The sequence below is a fragment of the Telopea speciosissima genome, chromosome 8 (genome assembly GCF_018873765.1).
Source record: "Telopea speciosissima isolate NSW1024214 ecotype Mountain lineage chromosome 8, Tspe_v1, whole genome shotgun sequence".
NCBI lineage: Eukaryota > Viridiplantae > Streptophyta > Magnoliopsida > Proteales > Proteaceae > Telopea > Telopea speciosissima.
The window spans coordinates 5562828-5585570 of NC_057923.1; the positions used below are offsets into that span (position 1 = coordinate 5562828).

At 38.7% G+C, this 22743-nt stretch overlaps 1 protein-coding gene across 1 annotated transcript; it reads left to right on the forward strand.

The window, feature by feature from the left end:
- On the forward strand, positions 1–22343 carry LOC122670891 (transcription factor GTE9-like). The gene is made up of 10 exons (XM_043867912.1): positions 1–1347; positions 1467–1512; positions 1631–1786; positions 18458–18531; positions 20778–20847; positions 20965–21045; positions 21138–21253; positions 21368–21434; positions 21590–21720; positions 21814–22343. The coding sequence occupies exons 1-10, from the start codon at positions 16–18 to the stop codon at positions 22087–22089; spliced, it is 2349 nt and encodes a 782-aa protein (XP_043723847.1). The 5' UTR covers positions 1–15; the 3' UTR covers positions 22090–22343.
- The last annotated feature ends 400 nt before the right edge of the window (positions 22344–22743 follow it).

Consider the following 22743-nt stretch of genomic DNA (forward strand, 5'->3'; position numbering starts at 1 on the left):
TAAGGGTTCAACCTTATGGCACAGACTTCTCATTTAGAGTGCAATGGGCGGAAGGAATCAAAGAAGTACTCACAGAAAGTCTTGGTCGCAATGACGGGGAAATCACAGAAGAAGTCAAAAGCACATTCGTCTGGATTTGTGTCGGACTATCGTCATGCTGTTGAAACCATGGGTGAATCTGAGGGGTTTGGTAGCTCAGGTCGAGTAGACACAGAGATAACGGCTTCAGTGGATTCTTTCGTCCCGAAAAGGAAGTGTATTAGTTTGAACGTTGATGGGTGTGATGGCTTTGGCGTCCCCTTACGGGTCTTGCCATTATCAAAGATGTCTCAGTCTGCAAGAAAGGATTTAGAGATGAGGCTCCGAGGAGAACTTGAGCAGGTTAGGGTTCTTCAGAAAAGAATTGTCTTGCGGAGTACAAATGGTGTTGTTGCACTGTCATCTTCCAATGATATCCGTAGTTGCAGTGATGGACAAAGAATGCCCCCACTAGAGAATTTTCCAAGATCTTCTGAATTGTCATCTGGGCAGGGGAAGAAACGGTTTCCCCCAGGCCACAATGGTGCCCACTTGAAAAGGGACATTTCAGGGAAATTTGAATCTGTGAAGCAGGGTGCTCCTTCAAGAACCTCAAATGTTATGTTGATGAAACAGTGTGAGACATTGTTGGAACGTCTGATGAAACACCAGTTTGGTTGGGTCTTCAACACTCCTGTGGATGCAGAGAAGTTGAACATTCCAGATTATTTCCAAGTTATCAGGCATCCGATGGACTTGGGGACAATAAAGAGAAAGATAGCTTCAGGAGCATACTCTAGTCCATTGGGTTTTGTTACTGATGTAAGGCTCACTTTCTCAAATGCAATGACTTACAATCCTCCTGGAAATGATGTCCATATCATGGCTGATACACTGAGAAAATATTTTGAGAAAAGATGGGAATCTATTGAGAAGAAATTTCTGTCTGCTGATTTACGAGCAGTGCCTGCTAAACCTAGTGCCCCTAGAGAAATAGAAACTGCTAAGCCAATGCAACCTTCAAAGAAAAGGAAGATCTCTGCGATAAACCAGAATGTCATGACAGAGCCTGTTAAACGGATCATGACAGATGTAGAAAAACAGAACCTTAGTAGAGAATTGGAATCTTTGCTGGGAGATATGCCAGAGCACATTGTTGATTTCCTAAGGAGGCATAGTTTCAATGGATGCCAAACTGGGGAGGATGAGATTGAGGTTGATATTGATGCTCTCAGCGATGATACATTGTTCACACTACGGAAGCTTCTTGATGACTATTTGCGGGACAAACAAATAAATCAGGCAAAAGTTGAGCCTTGTGAAATGGAGGTATCCTTACTAATTTTCTTTATTTGTAAGTCTGATGTTGATCCCCTTATTTAGATCCCGTTTCTTGGCTGATAATGCATTTGATCGTCTGTCTATTTTTTATTAAAATAATTTTGCAGATTTTGAATGACTCTGGGCTTAGCAATTCATCAATGCCTTGCAAAGGTTAGTTTTTGATTTGTTCATGATTAATTTGTTGACATTGGATATTTTTTTAACACTTGAGTCGGATATTTTCTCAAACACTTTTTTTTTTTCTTCTAAATTTGTTGTACATGGACAGGCAACGAACCTGTTGATGAGGATGTAGATATTGGTGGGAATGATCCTCCTGTTTCTAGTTACCCTCCAGTAGAGATAGAAAAAGATACAGCCCTCAGAAACAGTAAATGCAGTAGTTCAAATAGCTCCAGTAGTGAATCTGGCTCTTCGTCTAGTGGTATGTATCTGTTACTTTATTTTCTTCCCAAACTACCACTTTATTTTATTTTTATTGTGTTTTGAATGTGTAACTCTAGCTTTAATGCTGGCAATGATTTAGGTTGAATAACTTATTTTGTTGGCAGATAAAGTTCTATTTAGTAGTAAATTTTTGACTTGTAAAGTCCCCAATAACTGTTTCCAAATTCTTTCCTTTCATGTTTCTGCTTTCCATTAATTGTAAGACCTTCATTTTAGTTGTTGAAATATGCAATGGCATTAATAAATACTCTTTGTTATTATTTGTTGAAGTTCCTCAGTAATTTACTGACTGTACTTTTTATGCATATTTACCATGCAACGGTAGAGTTTTTTGATTTGCATAGAGGGCTTGAAACCAGGATTTAGGGGGTGTTCCCTAGATTAATGTCTGGAAATTTTTTAACCATTATATTGTTTTGAGCTTTAGAAGATCATTCAACACCAAATTTTGACAGGATTTTCTGTAAAATGTTGTGCAAGGGGAATACTATTAGTTATTCAACGTCTTGCATTTACTACGAAACTTTCTCTCAAGTCCAATATGATGCAGAATATCATGCATTTGATATAAATAACAATATTTTTCGTGGATGTGACGTGGGAGCATACCATACCCTATAAGAATTGGGTCAATAACTAATATCAATGTCTTCTGGACTCGAGTGATGTAGATCTTTGGGTTTAATCATTTTTCTAAATGTAAACAGTTGTAAAAGATTCCTAGTTTAATGGTTTAGATCTCTATGGTCTTTCGGAGTTTCTCTCTGTATTTTTCTTTCTCTTTTATCATTCTTGTTACATGTCATTTCACACTTCTCATCTCTTTTGTCTTCATTTTTTTGTTCCTCTTACTTTCAGTCAGTTTTTCCTACCTTGTTTTGCAAGAATCCATGTAGCTGACCCCATTATTGGGATAAGGCTGAGTTTGTTGTTGTTATTGTATGCTTGTTATGTGTCAATTAAGTGGAAAATGTGGATATCCTTAGCCTTATTATTGGGACTATTACTTAAAAGAGAGTCAGTTACTAAGGTTTTTTTTTTAGGATTTCTTCCTTGGAAATGAACTCAAATCTGGTTTTTAATGGAGGATTCCAAGGGGATTTAAAACAACTATTTTCAATTTTCAATCATATGAGATGCATGAAAAGTGAAGATGATAAAGTATTAATAAGTAATAAGTGATGAGGATAATAAAAAGAGATGGAAAAACTATTTCTACAACTTACTAAGAGCCCGTTTGGTAACGATTCCGTTCTGGGAACACTGTTCTTCAACAAAATGATCTTTTGCTATTTCTCCATGGAAAGATCATTTTTTACCTATTGTTGGGCGTTTAGTAAACCCATGCTAGAACTGTTCTCGGGATCATTACTGAACCAATTGGTATTTGGTAAAACATGGTCTGGTACAGAAATTTAATACTATTACCAATATTTACATAAAGCCATTATGTATATTAGTGGCCATAAGGTTTGGACCATTTTCATCAATATCCATTTGACCTTATAACAAAAAGTTACAAAAATTTGAAGTTTTACACCATCAGTCTCCTAAGGTGGAACTATTCATGTATAGGTAGTTAAGTACTCTCATCAGGTCAATGTATGTTTAATTCATTCTTAATTAATCTCACCAATTTTGAACTCAGGGAAAATGGAGTTTCACAACCATATTAGAGGAGAGGACACCAAAGTTGCAGCAGATGAAATGCTTAGTTTCAAGCCTATATGGTATAGAAATTGGCCTTGAAACTGGACAAAACTGAGTTGGAAGTCTTCTTGGTCAATTACATAAGTGATGATAAGATACAAGATTGAAATTTGAAAGAAAAAGTAGGAGGATCCAATCTAACTTCAATGCTGATTTGCAAAAACTTAAAAACTGCAATGTAGATTGTATATAATTGGATTTAAGGAAATACTAATCTGATCGAATCTGAAGATAATCCATACATTGCAGGATTTAATAAAAAGAAAAATGAAGTTGAGCTGTTTCTAGCTGGCTGGCCTTCAGCATTTGGGTTTCAACATTGCATCTGGATCCAACAAATGGAAATAGATATCAAAACCTCATAAGGGGATTACAAGCACCTGCCAATTATCAAATCTCTATTTGGATTTATGCTGAATACTTTCCTAAATCCAGAAAGGCGGATGATCTGAGACAGGACAATAATTGCAGGAAAACCAAAGTTTCAAAGGGAAAATTTGACATATGTAGCTTGATTACATAGAAAAGAAACCAAAACAATATACAGATCATATACGGAGCATATGTAAAGTAATAAATTGAAGCAAGATTGATAAACAATCAATGTTTTTAAAAAAGCGATACTTGGAGGGGGTGGTGAGGAAGAACAAAGGGTGGGGTTGCAATCAAAGTGGTGCGAGAGGGAGCGAAGGGTGACGTGGGAGGGGGGAGAGATTGTTGCAAAGGGTACTCAGTGAACTGAGAGAAGGTTACAAAGGGTACTCAGTGAACTGAAACAAACAAGAGATCCCAAGAGACCAAATTAAAAAAAACCTCATGAAATCAGAAGGTCTCACGACTTCCAGTATTGAGAGAGAACCCTAAATCCTAAACCCAAATGGAAGAACAAAGGGTGGGGTTGCAATCAAAGTGGTGCGAGAGGGAGCAGAGGGTGACGTGGGAGGGGGGAGAGATGGTTGCAAAGGGTACTCAGTGAACTGAAACAAACAAGAGATCCCAAGAGACCAAATTAAAAAAAACCTCATGAAATCAGAAGGTCTCACGACTTCCAGTATTGAGAGAGAACCCTAAATCCTAAACCCAAATGGAAGAACAAAGGGTGGGGTTGCAATCAAAGTGGTGCGAGAGGGAGCGGAGGGTGACGTGGGAGGGGGGAGAGATGGTTGCAAAGGGTACTCAGTGAACTGAAACAAACAAGAGATCCCAACAGACCAAATTAAAAAAAACCTCATGAAATCAGAAGGTCTCACGACTTCTAGTATTGAGAGGGAACCCTAAATCCTAAACCCAAATGGAGGAAAAAAATAATAAGTAGAAAGCGGTCAGCGTACTTGGTTTCCACAACAATTTCTTTGCTCACTCACCTAGGGAAGAAGGAAGAGAATGGCAACGACAGAGAGGGTTCATGCGTGATGTGTCAAGCCAACGAGTAGAGTAGTTGAATTTTTATCACCTGCGGTTCCCCTGCCCGCTACGGTTCCCTAGTGCCTCTAATAAAAGGGGGTGGACCCCACTTGGGCAGTGTGTTCGGTCAGGGGGTGGAATGGTGGCCCCCCCTATGAGAGGAACCGCATAACTGTACCGGTCAACGAACCTCAGGGGATAAAGGTCCAGAGTAGTTGCGGCGGCGTTGTGCTTCAATGTAGATCGCACAGGGGATGAGACAAGCGGAGTAGTTGCATCTCCTCCTCTGCATCAATGGAGATCACATAGGGGATGAGACGAAGCGGAGTAGTTGTAGCAGCGATGTGCTTTAAAGGGGTCTTCGCATCAGGTTTTGACGGACCATAAAATAGAACTGTTACCCTAAAATGGTCCCTGGAGTGAGAAACATGGGTTACCATGTTTCGTAAAAGTGAGCTTCGGAGCAGTTTTGGACCCGGTTTGGTCCTCGGGCACAAAAAAACCGGTTTCAAGTTACCAAACACTATTCCAAAATTTTGTTCCCAAATGGAATAAAGAACGAGAAAAAACGATCCCAAGATTGTTACCAAACGGGTTTTTAATGGAAACAAGACAAGTAATAATATTTTAGAGGTTGGAATAACCGTCAAGATACTACAAATGTTAGATATATATGAAAAATTAGGGTGTCTCATGTCTGAAGTAAAGGAAGCTTGGCTGACTAAGTTGTTTAATAAGATTATGAGCACACAAAAAAAATGCCAAATGAATGGAGGGAAAGCATTGTGGTTCTGATTTATAAAAGTAAAGGTGATATTCAAAACTGTAATAGCTATAGAGGAATAAAACTTATGTGTTATACTATAAAATAATGGGGGACAGTAATTGAAACACGCCTGAGACAAGAAACTGATATTTCGGATAATCAATTTGGTTTATGCCAGGAAGATCAACTACAAAAGATATTTATTTGCTTAGGAGACTAATGAAAAGATTTAAATAATGTAAGATGAGATTTGTATGGTCTTTATTGGCTTAGAAAAAGCTTTTGACAGAGTATCTAGAGAGTTAATTTGGCAAGTATTAGAGAAGAAAACTTTTCTGAGTAAATATGTGGAAATGGTTAAATATATGTATAATGGTGTAGCGACTAGTGTAAGAAATTTTTTTTTTGGGGGGGGGGGGGGGCAGCGTAGTGAATTCCCGATTACAATTGGATTACATCAAGGATAAGCTTTATGGTCATATTGTTTGTACTAATTATAGATGAGCTGACTGAGACATTCGAGATCAGATTTCTTGGTGTATGTTTTTTGCTTATGATGTTGTTTTGGTGGACGAAACAAAAGCAGGGATAAATGCAAAGTTGGGATCAACACTTGAAATAAAAAATAAAGAAGCTGATATAGAGGATGATGTTTCACTGAGAATTAAAATAGGATGGATGAAGTGGAGAGTTGATGCAGGTGCACTACCCTGGACCGACCCAAACCCCATTTGGGTATCTAGATGAAGATGAACCAGGTCCAATTTGGGTCCTAGTAGGATTTTAGAATTTTTATTTATTTTGGGATTAACTTGCAATTTTTTATTTTAATAATTAAGTAGGAGATAGGCACTAGGATTAGTTTCCTAATTAATTTGAGTTTCCAATTTAGAGTAGTTTTTTTTGTTAAAATTTAAATACATGTAACCGTGTAACTAGAAGGCAGATTTGATGAAATGAATTTTGATTTGTTTTGTTACCAGATTGGTACAACAAGGTCGTGTGACCATATCCCCCCCCCCCCCCCCTCTCTCTTGCATCCTTTCTTCTTCTTCTTCCCTCCTTTCTCTTCTGTATTTCTGTTTATTTATTCCAATGCTGTTACTCTATTCTGGGCGACCTAACAGTCCCCACATAAGTTGATCGATTCCCACCTGTGAGCCAGCCATTTCAACTGAAATTTTAGACGAAGGAAGCTTTTATCTGGGCGACTCAGATCCCCCAAATCCTGACATCTGAAGTCCTTTCCATCGTGAGATTGCATCTCCGTTTCTGGTCTGAAACTAATGTTACCACCACACTCAGTTTCAGTCATTAAACTATATTATTTTGCTTGATCTTTGGATTCTGGTTGAAACGATTCCATAGCCCTCCAGGTTAGATATCCCTGCCTGAAATTTTGAGTGGATTGGATAGCTATTGGCAAAGATTCCTCATTTGAATGGAGTTTGGGTTCTCCGCTGGTTTTGCACGATACTAGGAAGAAGATGACTTTATGTTTCCTCTTCCCCCTCCCACGATTGATTTATTACCCTTTTTAATCCCAATTTCCATTAGTACCCCCACGTTTGCATTGTATTCCCATTTAAGTTCTATTTCTTTCTTCTTCCACAGGTACCCTTTCCTCATCAAACGTGCTGTCCCACTTGCTGGTTTGCTTGCCTTACTAAATTGACTTCCATTAATTATAATACTGCCATTCCAATATTATGTCAGTTATTTACCATTCTGCCATTGCTTCTCTACAACTTCAATATTTACTTTTCTGCCACTGGTGCTTATGTTTTGAGTTATATAACTTGGGTGGGCTGTAAGCAATCCGATTTTGGTCCTCTGAACCCCGGATCTGCATTAAGAGGGTGTAATGCAGACCCGGGGTTCCAATACCCGACTTGGATCGCTTATGGGCCCACCATAAATAATAAGTTGTGATCAATTGAAAGGAATGGCAATATCGTAATTATTGGAGATATAAATCACACGAAATAGGAACTAAGGGGAAAAGTCAAGCACTAAGGTAAGAAGGACAATCTTGGAATGAGAGTTAAGACCAGGGATAGTGGGGAATAAAAGCTAAAGGAATGAGTATGTTTGGAAAGTTAAATAAAAATTATAAACTAAGGGGATAAAATAGAATTGTTGGGGAGAGGAGGTTGTCGTCTTCAACCTTGGGACAAAATTGCAACTCGTGAAAACCAGATTTGGTCTCAAGGGAACTTACTTGACTGAACTTTGTTTACTCTGATATTTCAATCAAGGAATCGTGTAATCCAAAGCCCTCATGAATCCCCTAATTTCATATCCAAACGATATGTTCCAAGCAACGAACGGCTGCAACATATCTGGCGGAATGGTCTCTCAACCAGATCAGATTCCTGGGTTACTCACAATAGGAACGCGGAATGGGATGGGGGTTTTACAGTTTGAATTGCTCCCCAAGAAAGGGGTTCTTCAACCCTAATCACAGGGAGAAAAGAGAGGAGGGAAGAGATAACGAAGGACCAAAACAGGATCTGCTGTGGCCAGAAACAGGGGAGAAACCAGAAAAAAAGAACGGTTACAACTCATTAAAAATTTCATTCATCAAATCTGCCTTCTAATTGCACGGTTACATGTATTTAAATAAAAACAAGAAACCCAACATGAAAAGGAAACCTACTCTAAATTGCAAACACAAATTAATTAGGAAACTAAATCCTAGTACCTATCTCCTACTTAAACTATTAAAATAAAAGATTGCATGTTAATCCCAAAATAAATAAAATCCTAAAATCCTACTAGCCAAAGATCCAAATTGGGCCTGGTTCATCTCCGTCTGAATACCCAGATGCGTTTGGGTCAGTCTAGGGCAGTGCATCTGCGTCAACTCTCCCGGTGTTGAGAAAAACTCGACCATGAGTAATGTAGCTCTAGATAGGAGAAGGATCCTACTAGAGGCCAAGCAACAAGATCAAAAAGGGGCTGCCGGTTCGAATGGGCGGAATTAGGGAATTAGGGTTAGGTTTATGAGAATGGGGTCAAATTTTATGTGGTTTTAATAGGTAGGTCTAGGAGAAGCTAATGGTATAGGTTTGATGAAGTTTTAATAAAAAAATAAAATTCAGAAATTTAGTGTTAGGGTTTCGGGTTTTGAAAATTAGGAAAATGGGTGAATTTAGGGTTTGGATTGGGAATTTTGGGCAGGGGTTCTAGCAGAGTCCTAGGGGCAACAAGAGGATGGTTCGGCAGTGGTTTGGTTCAATTCTGATGGATGGTTAGGTCTAGGAAGGATTTAGGGTTTTTATGGTTTTGTAGAGATGAGGGGATTTTAGGGTTTTGAGCTAGGAATGGGGGTACGATCTGGATCGAGTGTAGGGGCTACTATGGGGGTGTTATGCTTGAAGTTTGAAAGGATATGGATTGTAGAATAGGGCTGAACAGTCTCTAGATAACCTAGGGTTTAGTGGAGATCGATGGGGATGGGTTAGGGCTAGATTGGAGGATTAGAATAAGAAGGGATGTTGCAGGAAAAATTAAATAACTTACTGGATGTTGCAGAATTCCAGTAACAACAGCTTGAAGATGAGGTTTAGCAATGGAGAAGGATAGAACCACCTTCAATCTTAGGCTGCGTTTGGTAACGGTCTGAACAAAGAACGCCCGTTCTTGACTAGAAACGTTCTTTTGCATTCTTGGTCTAGAACGGCGTTCTGAGACCGAAAATGATCGTTTGGTAATGGTCTCAAGAACGTCGTTCAGAACGAAAATGGTGTTTGGTAAAACCTGTTCTTCCCTATTTGATATTAATTACAATAATACCATTTCTTTGTCAATTATATAAAAAAAAGACTTGTAAAATCCTTTTCTCTTACCAACCTTAGCATAAAATTAAAATATCTCGTTAACATAACCAAAGTAAGTATAAAAAGAGGTCAAATTTCAAAGATGCCATTAAAATTGGGTTCTTGTGTGGATTAGTGGCATAACTAATTATGCTATGAACAGTTGAATAAAGAGGGCCTCGGTGGACTCGAACCACCATCCTCTTGGAACATGCTCATGTTCCAAGTGCTCTACCAATTTGAGCTAAAGACCTATCAAGTTGTCAATGAATTAACACAACAGATTAAACCAAATTATATTCTCCATTATTTTGGATTATAGAAAGAACTAAGGATTAATTGTTAAAAATGGAATTACAATCAGATTCATAGGAATAATAGATAGTTTGGAAACAAAAAACTAAGGATTAACTACTAAAAAAAAAAAAAAAAACCCTAATTATCTGACTCTAGGTTCCCAAATGACACACTATAATAAGCTTAAGGAGCAATCTCTCACAATTGTCTTCCCCAAGAGCTCTTTGGCCTTCCTAATTAACCAAGAAATTAAGGATGGCAGAAGCAATACTTTCTGATCTTGCAACCAAAATCTTAGAGGGTTTGGACTCTCTCCTCATCCAAGAGATTGGACTAGAATCTGGAGAACTAAAACAGGAATTTATGCAACCAAATTTTCCTCCAATGCCATATTATTGGATGCGGAGAAGAAAGGTGCACTGAACAATGTGGTTAAAGAAAGAACTACTAGCTTGAGAATTTATGCAACCAAATTTTCCTCCAAAATCTACTGAAACAGTCTCCACTCTCTACCATGAGTTCATTGAAAAAAAAAATAGGAAACACATTCAAGCAATTTATGCAACCAAACTACATACAAAAGAGATAATAAGCTCACAGTAGGAAATTTATAGAATGAGAGATCACAATGGAAAAATTGCTATTGGGTTCCTTAAGAACCAATACAACAAAGAGGGGTTATTACATTCAAGAACCAGCAAACTTATGTGTGTGTGTGTGTGTGTGCGAGAGAGAAGGCTACACATGAGAAGGCTATGGTGGTTTTAAGATCGATCTTGTAAGGCCTAAAACAAAACTCTTTTATGTGTTTCAGTAGAAATTTGGATCTCCCATACAAAACCCATGATCACAACCCAAACCCTTTTTAATCCACCAAGACATAACACACTCCACATCTAGTTTTAGTTTAGATATAACCTAAGTTAGTAATGTAGTCCTAGATAGGTAGGAGGCCTACTAGGAGCCAAACAACAGGATCAAATAAAAATAGGGGCTGCTGGTTCGAATGGACAGCACTAGGATTTAGGTCAATTCCTAGGGTTAGGGTTGGATATTGGGAAAGGGGTTTATAGGGTATTAATGGGCAGGTCTAGGGGGTCAATATGGTATGAAAATAATAGGATTTGGGAAGGTTTTAAAATTCTGCAGTTCTGGACAGAATTGTGTTACAAGTTTTGGGTTTTAATGGAGTGAAGGAATGGAGGGGATAAAGTGGGAGTTTGGGGCTGAAACTTGGATCGAGTGTCAACAATGATGTAAGGGATGTATGCTGAAAGTTTGGTTTGAAACTGATGGACAGATTTGGAGTTATGGAGGTTTCCTAGTAGAAGTAGGAGAGAGGGGTAAAACTGTAATTTCAGACAATCGGCTGGGTGGATGGTGCTGAAATTTGAATCGAGTCTCTCTTAGGATTTGAGAAAGACTTGATCAAATTTTTAGCAGATTCTAATGGTTAGATTTGGCTGGGCAAAATTCTCACGAAAATCACCTTGTATGTGACCTTCTAGAAGGAAGAAGAATAGTTGCAGAATTTCTTACCTGTTACAGGTCTTCAATGGCAACAACTTTGAAGATGAACAATGGGGTCTCCCGATCTTCACAATGCAAGGAGATAAGTAGCAGTCCTCCCGATCTTCACGATGCAAGGAGTCGATTGGAGATCCACCAATCCCTTCAACCTTGATATTACTCACAAGGCACACTCACGATGGAGCAAAGGCAGCAAGCATAAAGCTAATTTTTATTAATCAAATTCGTATCCAATGCTGGCCTCTCTTACAAACTTATATAGAAGACTCAACAATAGACTTAGACACTAAAAAGGAATGGCCTAACCTTATCCCTAACCTATTAGGCAACTTAAACTGACTAGGAAACGCTAATAGACTCCAAATAGAGTCCTAATGACTTAAAACAACTTAAACTACTTAAAATAAAGAAGATTCCCTAGTAGGCAATAGGATATAAGAACCTCTTAGCCAATAGGACCACTTCACTTAAATTAGATCAATTGAACCAATTGGATGCAACCAATTTAAACCGGTTCAATTAAAAACACAAAATAAAAACTAAGTATTGGGCTAATCCCGTATGCAACCTATATACCCCTATTTCAGGCCCACTAAAGTGGCCTAATACATAAAAAACCCTTGGGAACAAAGGCCCAACATATATATATCCCAACCCTACACTTATTCCCAATGAAACAAGCCCTATTTGATGATGAATCTGCATCAGTTAGTTCACAGACTGTACAAACAAAATCATGAGAAGAACACTCACTCAGCTATGTACAGAGTCAAATAGACAAGAACCCACTTAAGAATTTCATTACCTCTACAAAGGGTTAGAAGAGGATGCCTCTTGCCTCGGTTCTCTCAGATACCCAAGTAATATTTCAGCCTGTGGAGTCACACAACCAAACTTAAAGAATCAACTCATCTCTGAATTAGTACAAGGAAGAAAAAAAGGATTTTGGGAGCAGAGAAAGATCATCAGAAGATGTGAGTTCTTGTTCACGAAATCCATTGAACCCATTGAGCCTGGATTCAATTGAGACCTTCTCATCGAACCTGAGAGACAGGGGTTGGATTCTATTTTCCATTAAAGCCCTGTTCTCCTCTTCCAAACCCACTTCTCTTCTCCCTTTCAAATACCAACCATGTAACTTATCTCTCCATGAAATTCAAAATTGCCACGGTAGAGAACTAATTTCTCCATCAAAATGTAGTGAAATTCAATCCTTCAATTCCAACTCCCAATTATATATCCTAAAATTACGTTGCGGAATTATATCAAGTAATAAGCGAGCACTACAAGCCCCAGATTATTGTTTAAGAACAGGACCTCGAGCGCGAAACCATCTGGGGCATCACACAATCCAAATTAAGTATCTGTTCTTGACGTTGTTGGTATAATTGCCCGCGATGTATCTATCCGATATATCCTCAATCAATTAATTCGAAAGTAGAGCAAGGGAATAATACGAACCCATCATCTTGGCCATGAATTTAAGCTCGTCCTGGGCTTCCTCGATGAACTCCTCGACCTGACCACAACCGATGCGGTTCTCGATCTGCTCCCAATCCTCTTCTTCCTGGCATACCTTGAGCCGATGCCTTGTGAAGCTCTCCACAGCCTTCCTGTAACCTTCGTCCTCAGGAACGGTTTGGATCTCTTTCAAGGTCTTCGAGTAGAGTGAGATCAACACTTCCCTTGCGTTCGGCACCACATCCAGGCCTACGATCCCAGTCGTCTCCTTCACCTTCGCCAACAATGGCCCAGCGAACCTCTGAAGGAACATCTCTTCCCTTCTCTCCCTACAGATAACACACAACACCTCTCCTCTTCTCTGGTAATCAGCAGAGCGAGAGAGACGACTGTCGTCATTTCTCTCAAAAAAATCACGGGTTTTGTGATTTGTCAGACGCGAGTTCTTTGTTCTTTTGGTGCTCAAGATCTCCGGTTCGTTCTAAAAGAACGAAAAAATGAACCGCAATGCCAAACACTTTTTCATGTTTTTTGGTTCTTTTTTAACAAAAGAACTGTTCAGAACGCTGTTCTGAACGTTACCAAACGCACTCTTAGGGTCCCTCCCGGCCGTCACGGCGCAAGGAGTCGTAGGAGATCCACATACCCTTTCTTCCTTGATAGAACCACAAGGCAAACATTCACAAGGAGCAGCAGCAGCAGCAGCAAAAATGGCAGCAAACATGATTTTTTTAATTCATAAACTTGTGGGGGAGCCTTCCACGATTTGAACTTTTATAATAAAAGCCCATAGGCCAAATCCTAATCTAAACAAAACACTCCCTCACTAAATCGTGGAGGGGTGGACCTAATTAAAACAACTTAAAATTTTAAAAGGTTAAAAGACCTATTTACCCCTAATAATTTAAAACAAATAAGCTGAAATAAAACTAAGTATAGAACCTACTAAATGTAAACCTAAGCTATGGCTCCTAAACTAAGCCATGGCTCCCAAACTAAGCCCTAATTTTAGGGCTGCTTCTTCTTCTTCTTCTTCCTTCGGGTGTGGGCACATGGTGTTGCATCAATGAGTTTTGTAAAATGAGAGGATCAACACCACTCGATCGGCATCCATAAACATCGACTTTGATGGGTTGATGATCCAGTGCATCTCACAATCAACTGTCACGATCTTTTGATGTCTAGTAGCAGATGACATCTCTTTGATGGGAATCTGATCGTGGGGTTTCACAACTAAAATCGGACTGTCGATCAAGTCTTCAACTGCAACTTTGATCGAACCGTGCACTTTTGCTTGATCGACACTCTAGTTGTCCACCTTTTCTATCACCAATAATTCGTCCTCTAAGGCTTCCAACACGCTGCATGCTTGATCACAGAAGCATTTGGTATTTTCTATTAATTCTCGCAAACATGATTTGATATCGGAGAATCCATCCCGATATTCATTTACCAAATGCTCCGAAAGAGTAATAAATTCAGGGTCGAATGCGATCGTAAATAGGGAATTTCGGCTCTGATACCACAGAACCAGGCAGACACAGGACTTCAATCTTTTTGTGAGATCTCTCTCATCTGGAGGTCTTTCGTTCTGAAATTTTAAGAGTAGCAACCACACCCCCAAGGCCTCTCAATAGCACAAACAACCAGTTAGAATATAGTAGCAGAAGAGGAACCGAAGAGACCTGAAACTAGATCTGGCGGTAAAACAGGGAAGCAGATCCTTGCTTCGAATTGATCTTCAAAACAGAGGTTGATTTGGGCGATGAAACCCTTGGATTAGGATCGCCTATGTGGGTACTGCCTTTAATTAGGATCTCAGGCCAAAACCAAAGAGCAGCAAGGAATTCGATCACTCCTTTCTCAGCCTGGTAATGTCAACAGTAATGCAAACAGTAGCTGGGTAAAAGAAGAGGAAGGAAGAAGAAGAAATCAACGGAGGGAGGAGATGCATGCAAGGCTCATGGCAGTCATTGGTTAACCCAAACAAAATTTCATTCCAAAACTCTCAAATCATTGGTTAACCCAAACAAAATTTCATTTCAAAGCTCTCAAATCTGACTATTGTTGGATTACAATAGTATTTAGAGAAAATAATCGAAGACTCCTACTCTAAAACTGAAACAAGAAATCCTAATTGAAACATAATAGAGTTAGACTCTATTATGGACTCAATTGAAACAAATTTTGACTCAAACTCTACTTCTACCTACGGCTGAACTAAAAAAAAGAAAATAAATAAAATAACTTCTAATTTACCCAATGCCTCTCTGCATCAGGGTGCCTTTGTAGTGTTGTGTAAAACATGGAAGGATATAGTAAGAAGTTTTATAGTACAATCATGCGACTGGCTATGATGTATGGTGCGGAATTTTGGGCAATTAAGAAGCATCCTATAGTTAAACTCGGTGCTAGCGGAGATGGATGAGTGGCAAAACATGGAAGGATATAGTAAGGAATGATTGTATTAGAGCTGATTTGAGAGTAGCTCCGTAACTGATAAGCTACGAGAAAGTTGTTTGAGGTGGCATGGCCATGTTCAACGGAGGCCTTTAGATGCTCCAGTGTGGAGGAGTGATTTGATTCAGATTGAAGGAACTAAAGAGCCAGGGGTAGACCTAAAGTGACCTTGGGGGAAGTGGTGAGGAAAGACATGTATACCTTAGGCCTTGTATGTTCTTGAATAGAATTGATTGGAGGGTAAGGATTTATGTAGCCGACCCCATTTAATAGGTTGAGTTGTTGTTGTTGAACCTTGGAATCAAAAGGTTTTAAGATAAGTAGAATGGATATGGTTTGTAACTTTAGTAACAATAGGGCTAAAGGGGAATTGGTGACAATTGATGTTAGGGAGATATTGCAAAATGATAATTTTAGGTAGTTCAATCATAAATGCAGGAGGAGAAATAAAGGATGATGCTTCACAAAGAATTAGAATGGGGTGGATGAGGTGGAGGGATGCATCCTTAGTGTTCACAAGGTTCAAGATCTCGGGTTTCGATCAGGCTGAAACCGAGATATGGTTGAAACCTACCGAAACCAGGTCGAAACCTGGTACTTTTTCCCAGCCAACTCGAGATAGTGATTTCGAGGCCCAGAAATGGCTTTTTAGTTCTGATTTTTTGTATACAGCATATTTTTGACATTGTAAACACAATGCATGAACTATTTTCACAAAAAAAAACACTCAAAATGGTACTTGTGGTTTTTGACCCCAGTTTACTATTGTACGCACAGTGTACTGAGAATCTTAGTTGTTAGGACAGGCACTTATTTATGCCAAATATCATTTAAGTAAATGTTTTTGTATTTACTTAAGATATTATTCATAAATAAGCAAATACCCCCTATTTGAATCCAAGAAAAATAGTTAAAAAATCAAATTACGAAAGGATAAAAAATCAAATTACAAAAGGATAAGAAGTCAACCCCCCAGTTCAAGAACAAAAACTGGATTTTCGGCGGTAGGTGAAATTTTCAACTTTCTAATGCTGGGGTTTTTCTCAAATCTATAAATTCCATAAATTTTAATATGGTAAAACATTGCTAAAAACCAAAAGTGCGAGATTGATAGCCAGACCCTGTTCTGATTTGTGTTTCAATGATTTTACTAATGTTATCTTCAATGATTCTGCCCTATTGCAATACCTAAAAGATCCACAATGTCAGGTAAGATCAATCATTGATTAATTTCTGGTTTTCTATACTGAACATACCCTGTTTTTGGGCTGTTCTTGAGACCCAATCGCAGGCCTATTATTGACTGGGCAGATCAGGGCAATATTGGCGTTTTTAAGGGCTGCCTAGGAGTGAAACTCGACCTGAGTTTTGGGTCAATCTGAGGTCTTTTACTGCTGCTATTTAAAAATCTCTCAAACCTGCAATGATGCAGTTTTGTCACCATACTGGCTTGCTTTGCTTAGGAATAGATCTAGGGTTGGGTTGTATACATGTTGGGCCTTTGATCCCATGGGTTTTCAATGTAATAGGCCACTTTTATGGGCTTAAACTATGGGTAATTAGGTTGCATACGGGATTAGTTGTTTTAGTTCCATACTTGGTTTTATTTTGGTGTATTTGTTCATAAATTGAACCGGTTCAACCAATGGTTCAATTTAAGTGATTTTAGTAGTTTTCTTTTAAGTATTTAAGTTGGGGTGGATTAGGACTCTGTTTTGAGTCTATTTTAGTTTTCTAGTCAATTTAAGTTACCTAATAGGTTAAGGATTGGGATAGACCTTTTCTTTTTAGTGTAGGAGTCTATTTTTGAGTCTTTTATATAAGGTTTTCTTCAAGTCACTCAAACTTGCAATCATGCAGATTTATCACCAAATTGGGCTTCTTTGCTTAGGAATAAGTCTAGGGTTGGGTTGTGTCCATGTTGGGCCTTTGATCCCTTTCCCCTCCTAAATAAAACTCTATCTTAACTCAGTAGGTAAAATTGGTGTCCCACAAGGTTAAAACTCTATCCAAAGTAAGGAAAAAAGTTCTATTCATGTAAGGCTTTATCTTATCTTTAGCAACCAAGTAAAATAACAATTAATTGAGAAAATAAACAACTCAAACTAACCTACTAAAATAAATCCCGTATTCCTAACTCCTACCCATAATTTGGCCCATTAAAGTGGCCTATTACAAAGTAGAAACCCATTGGACCAAGTCACCAAACACCCAACATGTATAACACCCAATTCAAGGTTTATTTCAACTGAAATAAGCCCACTTTTGCTGATTTATCTGCCTCATTTGGAGTTCTGAAGTTCAGATGTGCTTACTTGATTAGTTTGAAGCTCCTCATGCTTTCTGGTATTTGGTATTATTAACCATAATGTTACCTTGTTTATGTCCATCCTTTTTCTTTTTGAGGGTTGGGGGGTGGGGAGGGGTCCATTTGCAAGTCTTGAGACTGTCTTCAGGGGTAATCATAGGATACTATTGCTTATTAATTTGCTTTCAAGAACCTTGCTCAATGAAATATACTTTATGGTACCCCTAAAAAATAAAATTTGAATATAAATTTCTTTTGATTTTAACAACTTATTTTAAAGTTCTTATATTATGTTAGTTCTTGTATTCACGGGTTAATCAATTTTTCCATCTTGCTTCCATTGTTAATCGGTTTTACATGTGGTCTCTGTTTATTGCTACCTTAGACAACTTTTGGCATATGTCGTCTTGGGCCAAGCTCAAATGTCACTTAATTTCACTCCCTTTCTTTGTCAGTAAAGACTTACCAGAAAAATGTAAATTGATAGTTTCTATAGTTCGATTGCGAAAGTTCACTGTTTAGGGTTATTTTTGCCTGATATAGGTTCACTTGAAGTCTTTTTTCTAGGCTGCTTTTTAGTTTTTGTCTAAGGTTTAAAGTATCGCTATCGGTATCGGTATCGGGTATCGTATCGGAAAGGTGATTTTAAGAGATGTATCGTATCGTATCGTATCGAAGAGTATTAACCATATTGGGTCACGTATCGACCCTGTACAGCTGATACTTTTTAAGTATCGTATCAGTGCCATATCGTATCGATACCCTAAAAATAAGATACGTATCAGCGGATATGTTAAGATACTTAAAACCTTGTTTTTGACATTCTTTTATTTGCAGATTTAGATTCGGGTTGTACTTTTAGATTTTGACGTTCTTTTTTTTTATTTGCAGATTCAGAGTCCGGCAGTTCTTCTGGAAATGAATCTGAGGGTGCTAAAGCTTCATCTCCAGTGAATCCCACAAAGGTACATCATTATACAATGGAATTATCTATTTATCTGTAGCCTGGTGTAATTAATTTGGGAGCATTGGTGGCTCGATTTTTTTAATGTTTGGTTAGAATATACTGGGGCAATTGCAACTAGTGGTCTTGCTGGAAGAAAATTTTATTAATTTAGAAGATAGCCGCGAGAATTGTTAAGCCATATTTTGTTTCCTACCATATTTGATTTTACAGTTTTTTTTTTTTTTTTGGGGGGGGGGGGGGTGGGTTAGACATCCAATTTCCTTAGCAACTTCTGTAGTTTGGGTTCGGTGAACTTAAAAAAGAAAGATAGGTTAGCCCATTAAACAAATGGATTGTGGCAATGAAGATGGAAAGTAACAATTAACAAGAAGAGATCCTTATCTACTATGTACAGATTGGTTTGGGGCCTTGAAGATGGAGGGTAACAGACTAGCAGGAAGTGATGCAGATTTATCACCAAACTAGGCTTCTTTGCTTAGGAATAAGTCTAGGGCTGGGTTGTATACATCTTGGGCCTTTGATCCATGGGTTTTCAGTAGGTCACTCTTATGGACCTAAAGTATGGGTAATAGGGTTGCCCTTTTACCCCAATTTAATGTAGTCCAAGATTGAATATAATCCAACTAGGAGCCAAACCAGGATCTGTTCTTCAAAGGGTAATTCGGTTAGGGTTAAATTAATGGAAAAGGTCAAATTTAGAGTAAGGGTTTAGTGGGGTCTAGGGTTTGATGTTAGGGTTGGGGTAAATTGATGTAGGGGAGTCTTCTAGTGAAGGTCTCGTTAACAAATAACTAGTCTAAGACTGCTGGACAGAATCAGCAGCAAGGTTTTGGAGTTAGGGTTAGGTATTGGAAAGGGAGATGAGTGGGGATTCTAAGGTTTGGATGTTTAGAGGATTAGAAGTAGAAAGGCTAGGGTTTGGTATGATTCAAACTCACTAGTTGTTGAAGCAGTACTTGCACTGCCAACTTGTTTGAATGAACGATCCTTGAAAATCAGAACTTGAACAATGTTGAAGAATAAAGAGGAGCTAAAACGAACCACCCGGGCTTAACACCACAAGGTGTCGATTGGATCAAACACCAATCTCACCAGCCTTGATCAAACACAAGACCAAATCTTCAGCTAAGAAGATAAAAGGTGCAGAGCAGCAGCTTTGGAGAGAGTTATTTTCAAAATAGTGATGTAAAGAAGAGGCCTACGAATTTCGCTTTTATTTATAAGGGCCAAAGGCCATACTCCTATTCAGCCTAGGAGACTAAGAAGCCCCCCTAGCCGATTCCTATACATAGACAACAATTCAAAGATCATGTGACTAATTAAAGTGGTCACATGACTACTAAATAGCTTAGAACTAGCCTAGCCGATTCTATGAGGTGACAAATTAATGTGACAACTTAAAAGTCACATGACTTATAAACTAATTCAAAATTAAAAGGGTCATGTGTGACCACTTAAGTAGTCACATGACTTAACATAAAATAAAAATAAAAATAAAAAAAAAACTAACTATGAAACTAAAACAGCTAATCCCGTATGGAACCCTATTACCCTTACTTTGGCTCCCTAAAAGTGAACTATTACATTGAAAATCCATGGGATCAAAGGCCCAACATATATACTACCCAACCCCAAGACTTATTCCTAAACAAAGAAGCCCAGTTTGGTGATAGATCTGCATCAGGAAGACTGATTGGTTTGGGCCAGTATCAAAATTTAAGTAAAATTACTTACTTTTCACCTCTATTTGAGTAGAAAAATTAGCAAAGTAGGAGTGATGCAGGCACACTCTAAATTCCTTCTTATAAATAACAATGGATTTGGAATTGTCCGAATCTGCAAGAGTTTTGGGCATAAGCTCTGGAACCAGCTTTGTTCCTCCAAAAAATTATTTGAGTAGAAAGCTTAGCAAAGTAGGAGTGATACAGGCACACTCTAAATTCCTTATAAATAACAATGGATATGGAATTGTCCGAATTTGCAAGAATTTTGGGCATAAACTCTGGAACCAGCTTTGTTCCTCCAAAAATTATTGGATGTAACAGATTATTTGTTTTTTAAAATGCTGATAATGAAAAGGCGTGCTGTAAAAAAATTGTTAGTCGTGTAAATGCTGATATTGAAAAGTGTGCTGTATACATTTTTTTGCTCAAGTGGCAATGGGAGTTGATATCCTTTTGCGGTTTCCTTCAATCTTTTGCTGTTCTCAAATACTTTATATTCTTATGATTTTCTTGTGTTCAGGAGAACTTAGGTTCTGGAGAAGATATAGAACAAAGGAGAAGTGACTTAATTGATCCATATGATGGAATTCGTGAGTTTCTGGGTTCTATTTATTCCCCATATGTTCTCATAAGTCATAACTAGAGTGGGAATTAATCTAAGGTTGCTTTAAAATCGTGTTTAATACTTGTATTCCCTGGATGCACAGAATCTGTTAGTGGGGTGGATCAACTTGAGCAAAATCCCCAAACCAGGCCAGTTTCTGTGGATGCAGATGGTCATCAAGGTGGTAAGCATGAATGCTATATGAGAAACTGACAGGAATCGAGGTTCTTTTCATTCTAGTTTGTCATCTTACCTTTTCTCCAATAACATTTTTAGGGGAGAGTGCTCCATCTGAGAGGCAGGTCTCCCCCGAAAAGCTCTACCGTGCAGCTTTATTGAGGAGTCGTTTCGCTGATACCATCCTCAAAGCTCGAGAAAAGGCACTTGATCAGGTTGGTTACAAGTTTGAGCAACTCATTGTAAATTTAACCTATTTATCCCTGTCCATTTTCAAAGTTAATTCCACTTCGATTGTGATCGGGTACGGTTTGATTTGCTGACTTCAGGGTGAAAAGGGGGATCCTGAGAAACTACGACGTGAGAGGGAAGAACTTGAGAGACAGCAGAGGGAAGGTACACAAGTTAACCTTCAAACACTTGGTTGCTTGCATTTTTGGCATGATGAGTGAAGGCTTTGTTTTAAACTAATATTAGAAAGATCTGATTGGCTGGTATAAGAAACATAAAAGCATCAACTCTTATTGTTTTCTACTAAATTTTGTAACCAGAAAAAGTTCGGCTGCAAGCAGAAGCCAAAGCTGCAGAAGATGCTCGAAGACAAGCCGAAGCAGAGGCTGCAGCTGAAGCCAAGCGGCAGAGGGAGCTTGAGAGAGAAGCGGCACGTCAAGCTTTGCAGAAGGTAAACTAAGATGTGTTTTGATGTTGGGGAACCAATTACACTGTCCTTCTCATTGCTCTCCTGTTTGATTGAAATCTTCTGGCAAATCTACAGATGGAAAAGACTGTTGAAATTAATGAGAATTGTCAGTTTCTGGAGGACTTAGAAATGCTTAGGGGTGCCCCTACCAAGCATTTACCAAGCTCTATAGATGAAACAAGCCCAGATCACTCTCAAGATGGCATAGGCTGTTTCACACTGCAGGGAAATAGTAACCCTTTGGAGCAACTAGGATTATACATGAAAGTGGATGATGATGATGAGGAGGAAGGTGAGCCACAGAGTGTCCCTGACCCAGTGAAGGATGTTGAGGAAGGAGAAATCGACTGATCAGGTTCGGTTCTTCTGCCTTTATGTCATGCACTGGCGGGGGGTTTGATTCAGAAAATTTTGCCTGGAAGTCCGTCCTCCAGGTACTTGTTAGGCGCTTTCTGGAACGGGTGACAAGAATAAGCGGTCCTATTTCTGTGAGCCACTGGAACTGATTACATTTTGATCTGGCAGAAGCGTGACTATTGCTCTGGGATTGAGATGAATTTGTGGTTGAAGACAGTTTTGCCGTTGAAGCAGATCTTACCATAATTATGTCTCTTCTTGTGGCTAATCTTATCTAGTGCTTAGCCTTTGTGGTTGCAAGGTTTCTCTTTGGGGGGATTTGGGTTGCAAGGTTTCTCTTCTTGTGGCTAATCTTATCTAATGATTAGCCTTTGTCTGTAAAGACAATTCACTAGTACTCGTGCCTCAAGGTAAAAGATGCATTTCAAGGGGCTGTGATACAAAGGTGGAGGAGGAGAACCTCATTTTGACTCATTCCCATACTGTAGAAAAAGGAGGGTGGTGGGGGGGGGGGGTTGTTTGTTTAGAGATTCTGAGATACATTGGAATGGAATTCCTTATATTCTTCAATCCATGAGTGCGCCTTTTCATTAGTGCTTCATGCGGTCCCTTCTTTACTATGTTCTGGCTTCATAGTGAAGGTGATGT